The 15,500-nt window shown below is 41.0% G+C and overlaps 1 protein-coding gene across 2 annotated transcripts; it reads left to right on the forward strand.

Annotated features, from left to right (window-relative positions):
* The first annotated feature begins 1,926 nt into the window (after positions 1-1,926).
* On the forward strand, positions 1,927-15,075 carry dus1l (dihydrouridine synthase 1-like (S. cerevisiae)). 2 transcript variants are annotated; one of them, XM_034113703.1, is made up of 14 exons: positions 1,927-2,009; positions 3,029-3,274; positions 3,395-3,503; positions 3,598-3,648; positions 4,246-4,358; positions 4,476-4,558; positions 4,652-4,755; positions 5,719-5,866; positions 6,968-7,064; positions 7,157-7,245; positions 9,084-9,259; positions 10,027-10,064; positions 10,179-10,254; positions 12,669-15,075. In XM_034113703.1, the coding sequence occupies exons 2-14, from the start codon at positions 3,038-3,040 to the stop codon at positions 13,037-13,039; spliced, it is 1,692 nt and encodes a 563-aa protein (XP_033969594.1). In that variant the 5' UTR covers positions 1,927-2,009; positions 3,029-3,037; the 3' UTR covers positions 13,040-15,075. The 2 variants fall into 2 exon arrangements, with proteins under 2 accessions (XP_033969594.1, XP_033969596.1); XM_034113705.1 differs by lacking the exons at positions 1,927-2,009; positions 10,027-10,064; positions 10,179-10,254 and having other exon boundaries at positions 3,038-3,274.
* Positions 15,076-15,500: the final 425 nt, after the last annotated feature.

Genomic DNA, 15,500 nt, shown 5'->3' on the forward strand with positions numbered 1-15,500 from the left:
GTGACCTTTAAAATGGTTAATGTACGCTTTGAAAATGAGTTGCTGTCATCAAAGTACAAATGTCTCTCTGTGCTGTCAGTGCTTAACAGTTAAGCCTGACTCAATGATGAAGTGACAAGTGGTTTCCGTTGTGTCAGTAATTAATGGTTGCTAATGGTTGCTAAGTGTATGGAGTGTAAGTGTTTAAAGATTGTTGCTGCTTTGGTGGAAGCTTTATGATTCCTCCTCAGGTTGTAAGTATTGTCTTCATCACCACGGCCCATTAGTCTAGCACACAGTCTTTAAGTGAAGTGTTTACACATGTGTTTAAAGTGTTTTGCCTACACAGCTCTCACAGAGTGTAGTATAGAGGAGGGATCACTTTGTCCCATAATTGTCCCACAATGCAATACACTTGTTTTAGTACAGGAAGCCAAACATGTTCCCTGTTATTAGTGGTGCACTTGCAGTGCATCATATAACACAGCAGCTGGGTGGGTGAGTCAGTTTCCATGGTGATGGGTGAACTTCAAGTGGGACTTGAAGTGTCACTCATCTTAGTAAAGAGACCTCATGTCTTCATTTTATCATTCAACAGAGATACTTTCAAATTCAATATATATTGTATTTATTTTCATATGATATAGGTTATTTTATCTAAGGTAAGTCCATGTGTTTAGCTGAATATCATGCTCTCTTAGCTTTATTGATCTGTCTGTTAAATGTGACTCACTGTGATTTCAATGTACAGTATATGTGTGTATGTGTGAAACAAAGCCACAGCCAATGTATTTCAGAATGTGAAAGAAAAGCTCACGACAAGCTATAAAAGCAGCTGCTTTAACTATAAATAAAATGTTTAAATACAAATTCCTACTGAATGTTCCTGATAGAAGTCCAACACTACAACATTACTTTCATTTTAGCATATTGGTTTCTGTATGATTCTGTAAAAGACAGATTCTGTATCCATAATGCAATAAGAAGAAAAACATCTGTTTGCCGAAAGTTGTCAAATGTAATTGTAAATGAAGTCGGATTCCTGTGTCTTTAATGAGCAATATTTGCAAGCCTGTCATGGTATAAGCTGCTCTAATAAATGTGTCAAATTAGGTGCCTGTATTCAAATTAACCTTCATTTAAAGTTGATAATACAGTGATTCACTTTAAAAGGTCTTTAAAGAAAATGTGTGAATGAGGATGTCTGGAGTTACGTAACACATGCAAACAAAACATAACATAGTTGTAGATTGAATAGTAAATGAATCCTTGAAACTGATTATCTGACAGTATACTCATTCTCTTGTCGCTAGAACGCAGGGCTCTTACTTGTAATGAAGTATTTTTCATGCTTCCATTGCTATCTTGAAATTAGTCTAAATTAGTCTTTTCCACTATGCATAACAACCACAAATTATGGATTGACCTACATCCATGGGATTGACTAACACTTTTAATGGATAGTATTTGTATCAAAGTGGATACAATTGCAGAAAGGGTTGCAAAAGGGGGTACAAAAATAATAACATTAATTTCAGCAAACCAGATATCAAAGCAGTATTTAACAGACATTGAAGGAAAGTAAAGGGCGATGATTTCAGAGATTAAAGTAATTAAACATGAGAGATTAGAGAATGACATAACTGAAAAGCACTCCTTAAAGTAGTTTAATATAATGCAGCATTTTCTACTATATCAGAAATACGAGGAAGAAAAAAGCAATGCAATGATCTGATAGATGTTCTACAAAAGGGCCCCCACATTGGATGTTGTTCATTCATTCAAATTATAGACTGTATATGATTCAAATCCATTAAGAAAAAAATAATGGTAATATTGATAATGAGATACATAGTAGACACTCCATACCAGCTGGGGGCGGAAATGCTCCAAATGAACCTAGCAAAATGAAAAGAGGAAAGCCGTAGGAACGATAGAAAGGGAACGTTTCTTCTCGGTGGTGTTTCTCTGTTGCACACATTTGGAAAGTGCTGCGCCTGGAATACTCTTCAAAGCTCTCAGTACTGCAGGTGACACGGCAAACTCTCAGCATATATTAGCAGAACAAGTAGCATAGGACATATAGGTAGTACAGGTACATACGGGTATTACTCAGGTTACAGTTGGTACTGTAGCGGGGCGGTGCACGCGCTGCCAGAGAAACACATGCAGCTCGATCATGAGCTGCTGCTAGCTCGGATAGCTAACCGCAGCACGGCCCAGACACAGCTAATTATAAAAACACTAATAATAATAATAATAATAACTATGAAGTGTTACACAGAAACACTCGAAACGAAGATAATTAAGTACTGTGTGTACTTTGTTTGTGCTAATGTTGGGAGGGCAGTGCAAATAAAGCTAGGCTAGCTAGTTGGGCTATTCAATATAATAATACAGTGTTTAACAGCAAGAAGCTAATGAAAGCTATACTCAGTGGTGAAATGTAACGAAGTACATTTACTCAAATTGTAATTAAGTAACATTTTCAGGTATTTGTACTTTACTTGAGTAATTTTAGAAATTCTACTTCAGTACAGTTTGGCAGCCAGTATTTAACTTTTTACTCCACTACTTTCATCCGACACTTTTTAATTAATAGTTACTTTTCAGATTAAGATTATTAGCTAATATAAAATATAACTAAATCATTAAATACACTTTTACATGAAATTATAGGTTGAGATATCCAGCATATTGGTAAAACTACAAATATGATTCTTAAATTGGCCATTACGCTTAACGAGTACTTTTACTTTTGTTCCTTTAAGTATATTTTGAGTAAGATTTGAATGTAGGAATTTTACTTGTATCAGGGTACAATTAAGTATTGCTACTTTTATTCAACTAAAACATTTGAGTACTCCTTCCACCACTGGCTGTACTTCAGAATACAACACCATTCAATATTAGGTTTCCAAGCTTTGACAGCTACCTGAATGTGTTGCTAAAATGTTATTATTCACAGTTTATTTCTTGGAGGACCTTCTTGGTGTGTTAGCTTTCCTGCAGGCTCTTTATGACTTTCTGTTCTTCCTGTCTGTTGAAGTCTGCTGTGATGGCCAAGCTGCAGGCCTTTGAGTTCTGGAGGAAGACCCTGAAGGAAGCCCGATATGTGGTGGCCCCCATGGTGGACCAGAGCGAGCTGGCGTGGCGGCTGCTGAGTCGCAGGCACGGCGCTCATCTCTGCTACACCCCCATGCTGCACGCTCAGGTGTTTGTTAGGAACGCTAACTACAGGAGAGATAACCTCTACAATGAAGTGTGTGAGGAGGACAGACCGCTCATCACACAGGTGATTCATGGAACATTACCACCATCTTTATTATACCTTCCAAGTTCTGTTATAATAGTTTCCATTAACACGTTTTGTCTGACATTACCATTGGTTATCATTGCTTCCTCTGTGTGTCAGTTTTGTGCCAATGATCCAGAGGTGTTCGTTCAGGCGGCTCTGATGGCGCAGGACTACTGCGACGCCATCGACCTGAACCTGGGCTGCCCACAGATGATCGCAAAGAGAGGTACTCTCAGTTGCTGCAGAAAAAACCTCTTAGTGGATGATCAGAAAAGCCCCCCCTCGCAGAAAACTAACCTCCCTCGATGCTTGTTTCTCAGGGCAGTATGGAGCTTTCCTACAAGACAAGTGGGAGCTGCTAGAGAAGATGAGTAAGTCTGATTTAAACGTATTGTCGGGATGACCTCAGTGTATTACAGAGTGGTGCAGGAATGAGTCCCAAAACGTGGAAATTAGTTGGCATTTTACCACTTCCCCTTCCCCTGTCTTGAATTCAATGTTTTTTGGTTTTGGTTAGATTCACGGTAATAAGGTCTGAGGTTAACACAAGCTGGAGAGATTTTCACGTTTTGTTCTACGACAAGCTACGTCAGTAAATACCCCACTGGTGAATGCCTGAAAACATCGGAAGCTAACAAGTGGCCTAATGTGACATGAAGTCATGTGACCATCATGTATTTAGTTTATTGCATTATGTTAGCTTTTTACTTCTGGGGATTTCATTTCTGCTTCAATTATTAAAAAGGTGTTAATGTGTGGAGATTATCCTCAAAACATGTAAGTATCATTAAAATGTTGATCTAAGTGTCTCCAATATTTCGATATCCAATGGAAAAATCCCATTGCTTTTTCTCGAGGAAAGTGTTGTCACGCTAACTACCCGTTTGCCTTCCAAAAAATATGTCATCACTCTATGAAGTTATTATTAAAGTGTTTTACTGTCTCTGAACATTCCTCTCATGTTTCAGTCAGGTTAGCCAATGAAAAGCTCTCGGTGCCCATTACCTGCAAGATCCGTGTGTTCGAGGAGATGGAGAAGACGGTCCGCTACGCCCAGATGCTGGAAAGAGCTGGCTGTCAGGTGGGACCATGTTCATGCAGAAACAATTCATCAACTGTTTTTACGAATCTGTACAATCTGCTATCTGTTTCAGGAAGCTTAAGATGTTGTTTAAATGTTTGTCAAATATCTTCCCAGCTGCTGACAGTGCACGGCAGAACCAAAGACCAGAAAGGACCCATGACGGGGATCGCTAACTGGGAGCACATTAGGGCAGTACGGTAAGCTAAGTCACCTCCTTTTAAATCCTGCAAGTGTATCTGGTGCTCCTATCATAGCTATACCAAATCAGGTTTGTTGTGTTTGTGCTGCAGGAAGGCGGTAAATATTCCAGTGTTTGCAAATGGCAACATTCAGCACCTGAGTGACGTGGAGTGCTGCATTCAGGAGACGGGAGTGCAGGGAGTCATGAGCGCAGGTATTGTTTCACATTACATGTTAATAAGTGATCTTCTATAATGTACATTCATGCTCAGGCTATGCGTTAGTGCCCATCCGTCCCTGTATCTTGATAAGGATTTATGAGGAACGCCTGAAACGGGAAAACTTTAAATATTTCAAAGGAAAAAATCAATATGTATTTACAATATTTACCAAAAAAAGTCATGGTGTTATTATATCAGCAAGATTAGTTGTGCCATTCCTCAAAGCAGTTTGTGTCTGGCACAAGGCAGAGGGCCACATCACACTGTCTACACCTCCAGGGGTGAGTAAAAAAAAAAAAGATGGATGACACTCCCTGTTCATTTGCATCTCTATAATCTTTATCCAACTCCTGAAACATCAAAGTCTACTTCCAACATGGATAAATGTACATAAAAGACATCCATACATTTTTTTCAGGCTTCTTTATCTCTAAAAAACATAGTTTTTCTAGAATGGATGACAAATCGGCTGAAATTGTACAAACCGTGTGTGATGGAGGTATGGTGCTGGGCTATAACATGCAGTTGAAAGTGAAACTTAAACTCTCTCTGCTGCGGAGATAATCCCGCGAGTGTTGTGAAACTTTTTTCTGTCGCCAGCGACATCGTCGACCTCAGCGGGTTAAAGAAAAATAAGTAAATATGAAAAAAATGGGGCAGGATATAGAGCAAAAACAAGTGAAAAACCTTTTTTTTGCACAGGGAACAGATAACAGCTTTTTGTGTCAAAGTCTTGAAAGATGGATAAAAAATAACAATGTGTTTAAACACAAGGAAGTCTATTTCAATCCAAATTTAAAAGTAGGGCTATATCATGACGAGGGAATTTCTTCAAAATGATGAAGGAATGACATTCTGGACAGACAGATGGAGGTTCACGGTGTGGTTGTCATGGCGTTGAGCTGTGAGGAGATTATTATAGATTATATACAAATTTCTGTTCATATTCTTTTCAGAGGGGAACCTCCACAACCCGGCGCTGTTTGAGGGCCACAGCCCCCCGGTGTGGGAGATAGCGGAGGAGTATCTGGAGCTGGTGAAGCTGCACCCCCCCAGCACTCTGTCCTACGTACGAGCCCACCTCTTCAAGCTCTGGCACCACACGTATGTCTGATGTATGACCACACACACACAGATGATTGTGGAGATGTCATGCTGTGTGCGATGTTATGCACCTGTGTGGCGCTTGGAAGCTATCTGAAATCCTCTTTTTTTTATATTTGGTTGCATTATCACAACATCTATCCACTTCTAGAGTGACCTCTCCTCTGTTGCACTTCCCGAGTTTTATAATCAGAATCAGAAGTCCTTCATTCTTCCCATAGCGGGGAAATTGAAAAAAATACAAACAGTAGAAAGAGTAAATATAGACACAAGCACACGTTGAAGTAACTGCCAGCAATAACTTTACTAAATTATAAGTAATTATTGTATTATAAGTCATTTGTTATTGTCATGTTCAGTGTATAACACATTATTCCACATTAATGATGGGGTTTCTTGGGAAGCACAGAGGGTGTTGTAAGCCCCACACATTGTAAAGCCCCCTGAGACAATGTGTCATTTGCGTTAATGAGTTCTATAAATAAAATGTGATTGATTAATTGAAAACCTGAACTCAGTAAATAGCAGACTTGTACTATATATACTGTATTACTGCAGTATAGGAGCCCATTTTGTATGCATTTGAATTAGGGTTAGGGCTGTCAACGTGAATTGCAATTAATCTGGAAACCCTAATGCGTTTAAAAAAGAAACATCCCTTTATTTTTTTCTTGTCCTGCATCCTTACCCTATCGGTGTTTCACACGGGTAAAAAGCATATCCCGCACTGGTGCGCTAATCCCACCATCTCCTGTTTCCAATATATGCATAATCACCAGGTGCCCAAAGCTGCCTTCAAAATAAAAGCATAAAACAACTCAAATACAACAAAAATAAAAGGTACATTTACAATAAACAAAAACAACAAGAAAATAAAGGTTCAACTATTAAATAATATAAATAAATATATATATAGCTCCAACAACTACTTCGGTTGAAAATGGAGGCATTTTGCCGAACCTTGCCGTGCCAGTTTGTTGAAGTTGTAAGGGGGTGTGAGATAGGGTCACCACTGTAGGAGGGTCACTCACAGTATGATAGAAAATCAACAATGTCTCACTCAGATGATTTATTGTGGGATGTGTGTGTGTGTGTGTGTAGGCTACAGATCCACCAGGACCTTAGAGAGGACATGGGCAAAATGAAGACTGTGGAGGGTTTGGCCGATGTCAGCAAACAGCTGAAGCTGCGTTGCCAGGTAACAGCATGCAGCACTGTTGAAAATGTTGTGTTTGCAAAGCTATCTTTGTGAGGATACCTGACAGTTATTTACTGTGTGTGTTTGCGCAGGAGGAGATAGCCAATGGAAAGGGAGGTGAGGAGAAGAAGAGCAGCCTGCCCTTCCCTCACTGGATCTGCCAGCCTTACATCAGACCAGTGTGAGTTTTTTCACTGAGTTCAAACTTTTGGACATTGAGTTGCAGATTTATTGACACATTCCTTGGGTATTGTCTACTTGCCAGCAGTGTTGGACAATTTTGGTGTGGTTTTTTAGGTATATTGAGGATGTTTTCTGCAATTTTTAGGATCAGAAATGGCAGTTTTGAGGTCCCCTAAAACTTTAAAATCGACCCAAAAATCATAAATATCAGCCATATTTAATTCTGAAAATGTCAGAAATTGATTCAACATCCTCACTAACCCCCAAAACTACTCCCAAAATTGTCCAAATCGGCCAAGCCATTTTTTAACTATCGTCTGCATATGCTAATTAATGCTCACTAATGCTAATAGTGCAAATTGCCCAATATATGCAAGTTAGCATCCGGCAGTTACTATGTGCTGGGGACTCGTGCTATACATTTCTAACATAAAACTTTTCTTAGGACTCTATGAGCTGGCAAACAGACTAGTAACCACTAACCTTACTTCCAATCTTTCAGGCCCAAGTAGGGCTGTGCAATTAATCATATTTTAATCTCGATTACGATTTTGGCTTGCAACGATTACGAAAATAACGTAATCGAAATAAAACGATTATTTTGCTGCGTGCGCTTTCGCCCCTCCCTAAAAGCCCTCTCGGCCAGGTTGTGAGTGACAATAGTTGTGCGAGTTCAGCACTGGCAGATGGCAGAACAAGAGCAACTGGTGAACAAGAAAGGTAACACGAATTCCGCTGTTTGGAAATACTTTGGGTTTAAGGAGTCCAACGTGGAACAAAAAAAAGTACAGTGCAGCAGGGGCGGACTGGCCATCTGTGTGTTCTGGAGAATCACAGACGGCCGGCCCGGACCGCTTTTTTAAAACGTCATCATTTCAATTGCGCTGACAGGCGACAGAGGTCCACAGTTTCCCCGCGTGAGGCCCCCCCGTTGACAGTTCACGAGCGTGCCCCCTCGCCTTCATCCACCACATCACAGTCATCAATTAAGGACGCGCTTTACAGTGCAACGGCATACTCAACTAGCTCGCAAAGACTCAACAGATCCATCACATTCTACATAGCTAAAGACATGTGCCCAGTTAGCACGGTTAGCAACCAGGGGTTTAAGCAACTGGTTAACACTATGGACAACTGGTTAACACTATGGACAACTGGTTAACACTATGGACAACTGGTTAACACTATGGACAACTGGTTAACACTATGGACAACTGGTTAGCACTATGGACAACTGGTTAACACTATGGACAACTGGTTAACACTATGGACAACTGGTTAACACTATGGACAACTGGTTAACACTATGGACAACTGGTTAACACTATGGACAACTGGTTAGCACTATGGACAACTGGTTAGCACTATGGACAACTGGTTAACACTATGGACAACTGGTTAGCACTATGGACAACTGGTTAACACTATGGACAACTGGTTAACACTATGGACAACTGGTTAGCACTATGGACAACTGGTTAGCACTATGGACAACTGGTTAGCACTATGGACAAGCGTTACGTGATGCCATCTAGGGATCATTTCACCAGATCTGCACTGCCTGCCCTATATGACAAATGCCGTGGGGAAGTTGAAAAAGATGTGGCTTCAGCTGAATACTTTGCAGTTGAATTATACTTAAAGTTCAGAGTAATCAACTGTTAAAAAGATACTGTTCAAATTATTATTTACAGTTTTTTTTAAAGTCCAATAAATGGATTGAACTTTAATCCACCTTGGAGGTGCAGTGCAGGCATATGTCAATGAATAATCGTATTTAATAATAGTGACGTCAATATTGACCGAAATAATCGTGATTTTGCCATAATCGAGCAGCCCTAGGCCCGAGGAGCCGGTTCCTTACGATAACAAACGGGGTCCAGAGGTGATGAAGGCGATGTGTCAGAAGAGGGCGCTGGAGGACTCTGACGGAACAGCTGACCAGCTCTCCAAAAACAAGCAGAAGAAGAAATCCCGAAACCCCAACAAGAACTTCTGTCTCGAGCAGAAACGTGAGTCATGAGGCTCATTCACACCGCAGTACTTTTCCCACAAAGGTTCATCAGAACTCTTTAGTTCTCATGAACTTAGTACAGATCGCGTTCACACCGGAATAAGTCCCTGGGGGAAGGATTAGGCAAATGAAGCCGCTGACGTCACTTCTTCTTCTTCTGCTTTGGGTTTACTGGCAGGCCGCAAACAACTTCACGGCGTATACTTCCGCCGGAAGTCCCCGGCCGGAAGTCCCCGGAGTTGGGGACTGGCTTCAGTAGAAGCTGCTGGGACTCCCAGCAGCTTCTACTGAAGCCTTCCGAGTAAATTGCCAGAACGCCGACACCTCCTCATCTCCACCGCTCCCATGTTTTCTTTTGTGTTGCCATAAGTTAGTCTCTCTGCGTTTCTGCGCTGGGCTAATGCTAATGCTAATAATGCTAATGCGAGGATAATAAAATGGCGGCTTCACAAAACTTTTTGGGAGTTTTACGGGGCGTGGTTTGCATTACGCCCAGCCAATCAGACATAGGAACCTTTTTCTCCCACAAAAGTACCTGCTCTCTAGCAGGGACGGGAAACTGACGGAAAAGGGGGTAAAACGGTTCTCATGAACTCATTTTAGTTCTGGCTCTTTTTGGTGTGAACGCGACATTTCGGAACTATATCGGAACTAAAGTGGGAAAAGTACTGCGGTGTGAACGCGCCTATGCTCTCTAACATCAAACTGAAGAAATGCTAGAAGGCCACAGAACGTCCAATGAAATGTCCTTCTGTTCTCTTACAGCCAAGTATGTCAAGTGTGAGCAGTGTGGGAACCCAAAGGTCAGTGTGTAATGTCAATAAGGACACCAAGCTGTCCTGAAGAACTGTGTTAAAACACAATCACCGTGCATCAGAAGACATTTGCATCCTGACGCTCTGTGTTGTGCTCTGCAGGGGAACAAATGTGTGTTCAACCTGTGTCGAGCCTGCTGCAAGAAGAAAGCCTACAAGGAGGTGGCAGACTGTCCAAGTGAGTGTTCTGCTTTATTCAGATTAGGCGCTTTCACACCAGAGTACTTTTCCCTTTTAGTTCCGATAGTTCCTGGGATTTTGCGTTCACACCAAAAAGAGAACTTAGTTCATGAGAACTTTTCCCCCCTTTTCAGTCCCTGGCTCCTGCTAGAGAGCAGGTACTTTCCTGGGGAGAAAAAAGTTCCAATTTCTGATTGGCTGGCCGAATTGCAAATCACGCCCCGTAAAACTCTGAAAAGGTTTTGTGAAGCCGCCATTGTATTTGCTGGCATTATTAGCATTAGCCCCACGCACCAACGGAGAGAGAATAACTTATGGCAACACAAAAAAAAACATGGGAGCGGTGGAGATGAGGAGGTGTCGGCGTTCTGGCGATTTACTCTGAAGGCTTCAGTAGAAGCTGCTGGGAGTCCCAGCAGCTTCTACTGAAGCCAGTCCCCAACTCGGGGGACTTCGGGTTTTGTGTACGTATTACGCCGTGAAGTTGTTTACGGCCTGCCAGTAAACCCAAAGCAGAAGAAAAAGTGACGTCAACGGCTTCATTTGCGTAATCTTCCCTCAGGGACTTATTCCGGTGTGAACGCGATCTGCTCTTTTGTTCCATGGGGAACTAAGTGCTGGGAACTAAGTGCTGGGAACTAAGTGCTGGGAACTAAGTACGGCAAAGTACTTGGTGAAAGCGGCTAATGTATCTGATTATGGGGTTATCATTCGTGGTTTTCTAACAGAAAACTGCATATACTGTGTGAAAATCCAAAAAGTCCCATAAAGCTGCTTCTCATAGGCTACAGTTTAAAGGTCCCATATGAGTTAGATTTTAATGCGTTTTTATTATGTTAATTCTGTAAGAGTATTCACAAACCTTGCCCTAAAACATTAATGTGCGTGTGTTTTTATGGGTATATATGTTTATGATTTGTATGTATACAATTATAAATGTATATACATAAATGCTTGTGTGCAGGGTTCGAGTTATAAACTGAGCTCTATGGGGTTCTTTAAAACTAACTCAAACATTATACACCCAGCCAGGCCACTACCAGTTTTTTCTTGTGCCATTTTGCTTGATTTATTTGTCAATATTTACAGCGTTGCTGCCCATAGTGATTGCCCTATAGTTTAAATCTACTACCAAATAATAAACATATGGACAGGGGTTACTATTTAAAGAAATGTATGTAGGAACCTATCCATGTGAACATATTTTAAGTGGGGGTGGACCTCAAATCCTCTAGGGGGGTCTGGGGGCATGCTCCCCCGATAAGATATCATTTTGGAGTTAAATGCATCAATCTGGTGCATTTTGAGGGGAGAATAAAGAGACTAGATCTATGGAAACACCCATATGAAACAGAACTGTATACATTTAAATAATCATAAAATCATAAGAACATGGCCATAACCAATAACATACTATATCCAATATGAAAAAAACATATTTATTTTTGGTTCATTTAAAGTTGCGAGTGTGTCTGGGCTCCTGAACCAGCCTCACCTGTCTCCCTCCTCTCCCTCCTCTTCCTCCTCTCCCCCTGCTCCTCTTTGAGGCACCAGCAAAGACTTTAAAAGTTTATCTTACCTTTTTTCACCTAGTTAACATTTTCTTTCTTTTTATTCATGCATATTTTACTAATCACTCCCCGCTCAAATGGAAATATGTGTTTACATAAATGGTGACCAAACCGTTTGAGACCCACTGAGATAACTGACTAAGTTAACTATCTAAACACTCAGAGAGTCCTTTACCTCACCTGAGCTGTAGTTATCTCTCAGTCTGACAGCAGAGGACTCTCCCTTCACCTTGTTGTTGGTTGAAACATCTCCCTAAAGCCGTTAGCGTAGCTAGCTAGCACCAGATGCTAACAACAACAATAAAAGTAACTGGTGTGCTCTCTCTCTCTCTCGCTCTCGCTCTCGCTCTCGCTCTCGCTCTCGCGCGCGCGCCACGGGAAACCTCCTGGTCCTCCTGATGGCCAGTCCGGGCCTGCACACACACAGCAGCAGCTCTCTACTTGCTACAAACTTAAATATGAAAAGGTTCAACTACGCACACACACATCATCTCGGCTCGCGCAGCACGCTCACAGGCATAGCTTGCGCAATAATGCACCTTGGAGGTGCAGTGCAGGCATATTGTCATTCAAGAGATGCGTAGTTCTTTTGGAAACATGTTTTTCTTTTAGCCTATTTACCTCGTTAACGTAAATAATACTCATTAAATTGACACATGCATTATTTGTGATTAAAATAATGGTTGTTGGTAATGTATTAGCGACCCCCACAGATGTATGATTTCACTGCGTCCGTGGGAGCTCAGACCCCTCCTTATGGGAGCTCAGCTCCCATTGGCTCCCACATAACTCGCCTGCTTGTGTATACTACTGTGTAAATAATCCAACATTTGCTTCACAGGCCACGGGCTGAGGTTTAAGACCAAAGCAGAGAAACAGAAAGCTGAGGAGAACGGGAAGGTGAACGGCGAGGAGACGAGGGAGGAGACGAGGGAGGAGACGAGGGAGGAGACGAGGGAGGAGACGAAGGAGAAGACGAGGGAGGAGACGAGGGAGGAGACGAGGGAGGAGACGAAGGAGAAGACGAGGGAGGAGACGAGGGAGGAGACGAGGGAGGAGACGAGGGAGGAGACGAAGGAGAAGACGAGGGAGGAGACGAGGGAGGAGACGAGGGAGGAGACAAAGGAAGAAAAGAAGAATGGCAGCGCCACAGAAAGAGAGATCAGCTCCTCTCCTCAGCCTCCCACAAAGCTTCAGGTTCAGCCACTTTGAACAAGACTCTATATCTATACATCTCTACGTGCACACTGAGAGGTCACATGACCCCCTGCTGAGACTAAGCCAGATTAGGTCATTTCTCTGATCAGACAAGCCATTAGGTCATACATTTCTATGTCTAAAAGGTTGACCAGCATCTGGTCTCATCAGAGTCCAGATGTTCTCCACGGTAAAGCTCTCCTGTGATGTGCTGGGAGAGGATCAGTGTGTGCACGTAGAGACCCCCTCAACAGGAAGAGAGCGACCAGCCACCAAATGATTGATGTGATGCGGATTTCTAGAACAAACATTAACTATTCTTTCTTTTGTTCTATTTTCTTTGCTGTGACAGGTTTTGGAGTTCCTCTCCTGATTCTAACAAGTTTTTCAAATTTTTAAGACAAATATTTTAAGAGCACAATGTCTGACTGATTTAAGCCAAAGTTAAAGGACTTTAATTTCTTCATTTGACTCATGAATGAACATAAAGGATATCCTGTTGAGCATTGACTTATGTATGTGCCTTTGGATGAGATGCTCCTCTATCATAGAAGTCACTGTTTAGCGGAGTAGTCTGTTTGCCAGCTCATAAAGTCCTATAGTGAGTACCCCAACATTCTATGTTAGAAATGTAAAGTACGGGTCCCCAGCACATAGAAACTGCTGGATGCTAACTTGCATATGTTGGGCAATCGCACAATTAGCACAAGTTGTGTTAATTAGCATGAATTAACATTATAGCATATGTAAACAATAGTTAAGAACACAGTTTTGGCTGATTTGGACAATCTTGGAGTGGTTTGGGGAGTTATTGAGGAAGTCGAGGATCAGTTTCAGAATCAAATATTGCAGTTTTTGGTTGCATTTGTACTCTCGTGGACTGATTTTGACTACCAGGACTAAAGTTGTGACCATTGAAACTAGAGAGCACACAATGAAAATAATTTCCTCTACTGTGGACAATTATTTTCAAATAGATAAGCAATCTGTCCAATCCAAATGATCCAGAGTCCATTAAAACTTCAAATTCAACCCAACATTAATCAAAATCAGTCCACAAATATGGCCACTATCTGTCTAAAAATGCCATTATTGATCCTTACAATTTCAGAAATGGATTCAGCATCCTTAATAACCTCCAAAACCACTCCAAAATGGTCCAACTCGGCCAAGCCAACTATTGTTTTCAAATGCTATAATGCTAATAGTGCAAATTGCCAAATGGATGCAATTTAGCATCCAGCAGTTTCTATGTGCAAGGGAGTTGTACTATATATTCCTGCAATAACACTTTAGGTATACTCAACATTAGGGCTGTTTTTTTTTGTTTTTTTAATAAAAATAATAATAGTTTTATTTCGATTACATTGTTTACGTAATCGTTGCAAGCCAAAATCGTAATCGAGATTAAAATACGATTAATTGCACAGCCCTACTCAACATGTATGTGTTCACATTGCTGGCAGCTAGAGTATAGCAAGGACATGTTGCTGAAGAGCTTGCTTTTCTTTACGTTTGATAGAGGCTAGGTTTCCAGGGACTACAGTCTTTATGCTAATCTTGGTTAGCATCCTCTCTACTGAAGGCACAGACAGGTCATTGCTATCTGACCTAAAGCCCCTGAAAACTAATTCACCAAATATGTGAGATTTCTGACAAAAAGGTAAAAGCTAGTGTTACAATCATCTTTAGGTATTATTTCTTACGAGTGAACACTCCTCGCTCTGCCTCATCAGGACTGTGTGGGTGTGATGATAATGCTGATTGGTGCACAGAACAGAAGACAGGAAGTGTTTCTAGGGCTTTTAAGGTGAGACATCAAAATAGTGTTTGACCTAAAATGGCCTTTATCAATAAAGCATTTTAAAGAGACCCCCCTCTTGTAGCCGTGGTCATCCTCTGCATTTTAAATTGGCACCAACTTTTTGTTCCTGCATCTTTTCATCAGAAAAACCTATATTGTCAACAGCAGTATGCTAAAAATTGAAACAGGATGTCCTGTTGCATCTGCTCTAGTGCTGCACAATTATTAAACATTATTTCAAATGTTATGGAAATCGCAATATTTGTTGAACACGAAATGACTCAAAATACCTTTTTGAATGAAGTATTGTGAAGCAGAGATAGTACAGCTTAAACCTGTATTCTACAGACCTAACAAAACGAATTGGTTTGGTACAGATCCTCTTTAAAAGGATTATGACGCAATCATGATCCTGCTCTTTAACATTGTGAATCATATCACAATTGCAATATCAGTCAAAAATAATAACAATAATAATAATATTTTTACAAATCATGCAAATCCTAAGCTATTAGGGTAAGGGAGTTAAGTGGTTAAGTATTTTTTTTTTAATTGTATGCATAATGAAAGGTGAAAGATTTGGAAGATAGCCCACGTTTTAAGGCTCTCCCTTTGTCAGTACCACCGCAGTTATTCGAGTGTTCAGATGTTTTGATCTTTTATAAAGTGATA

Source organism: Trematomus bernacchii, unplaced genomic scaffold (assembly GCF_902827165.1).
Source record: "Trematomus bernacchii unplaced genomic scaffold, fTreBer1.1, whole genome shotgun sequence".
Classification (NCBI taxonomy): Eukaryota; Metazoa; Chordata; class Actinopteri; order Perciformes; family Nototheniidae; genus Trematomus; species Trematomus bernacchii.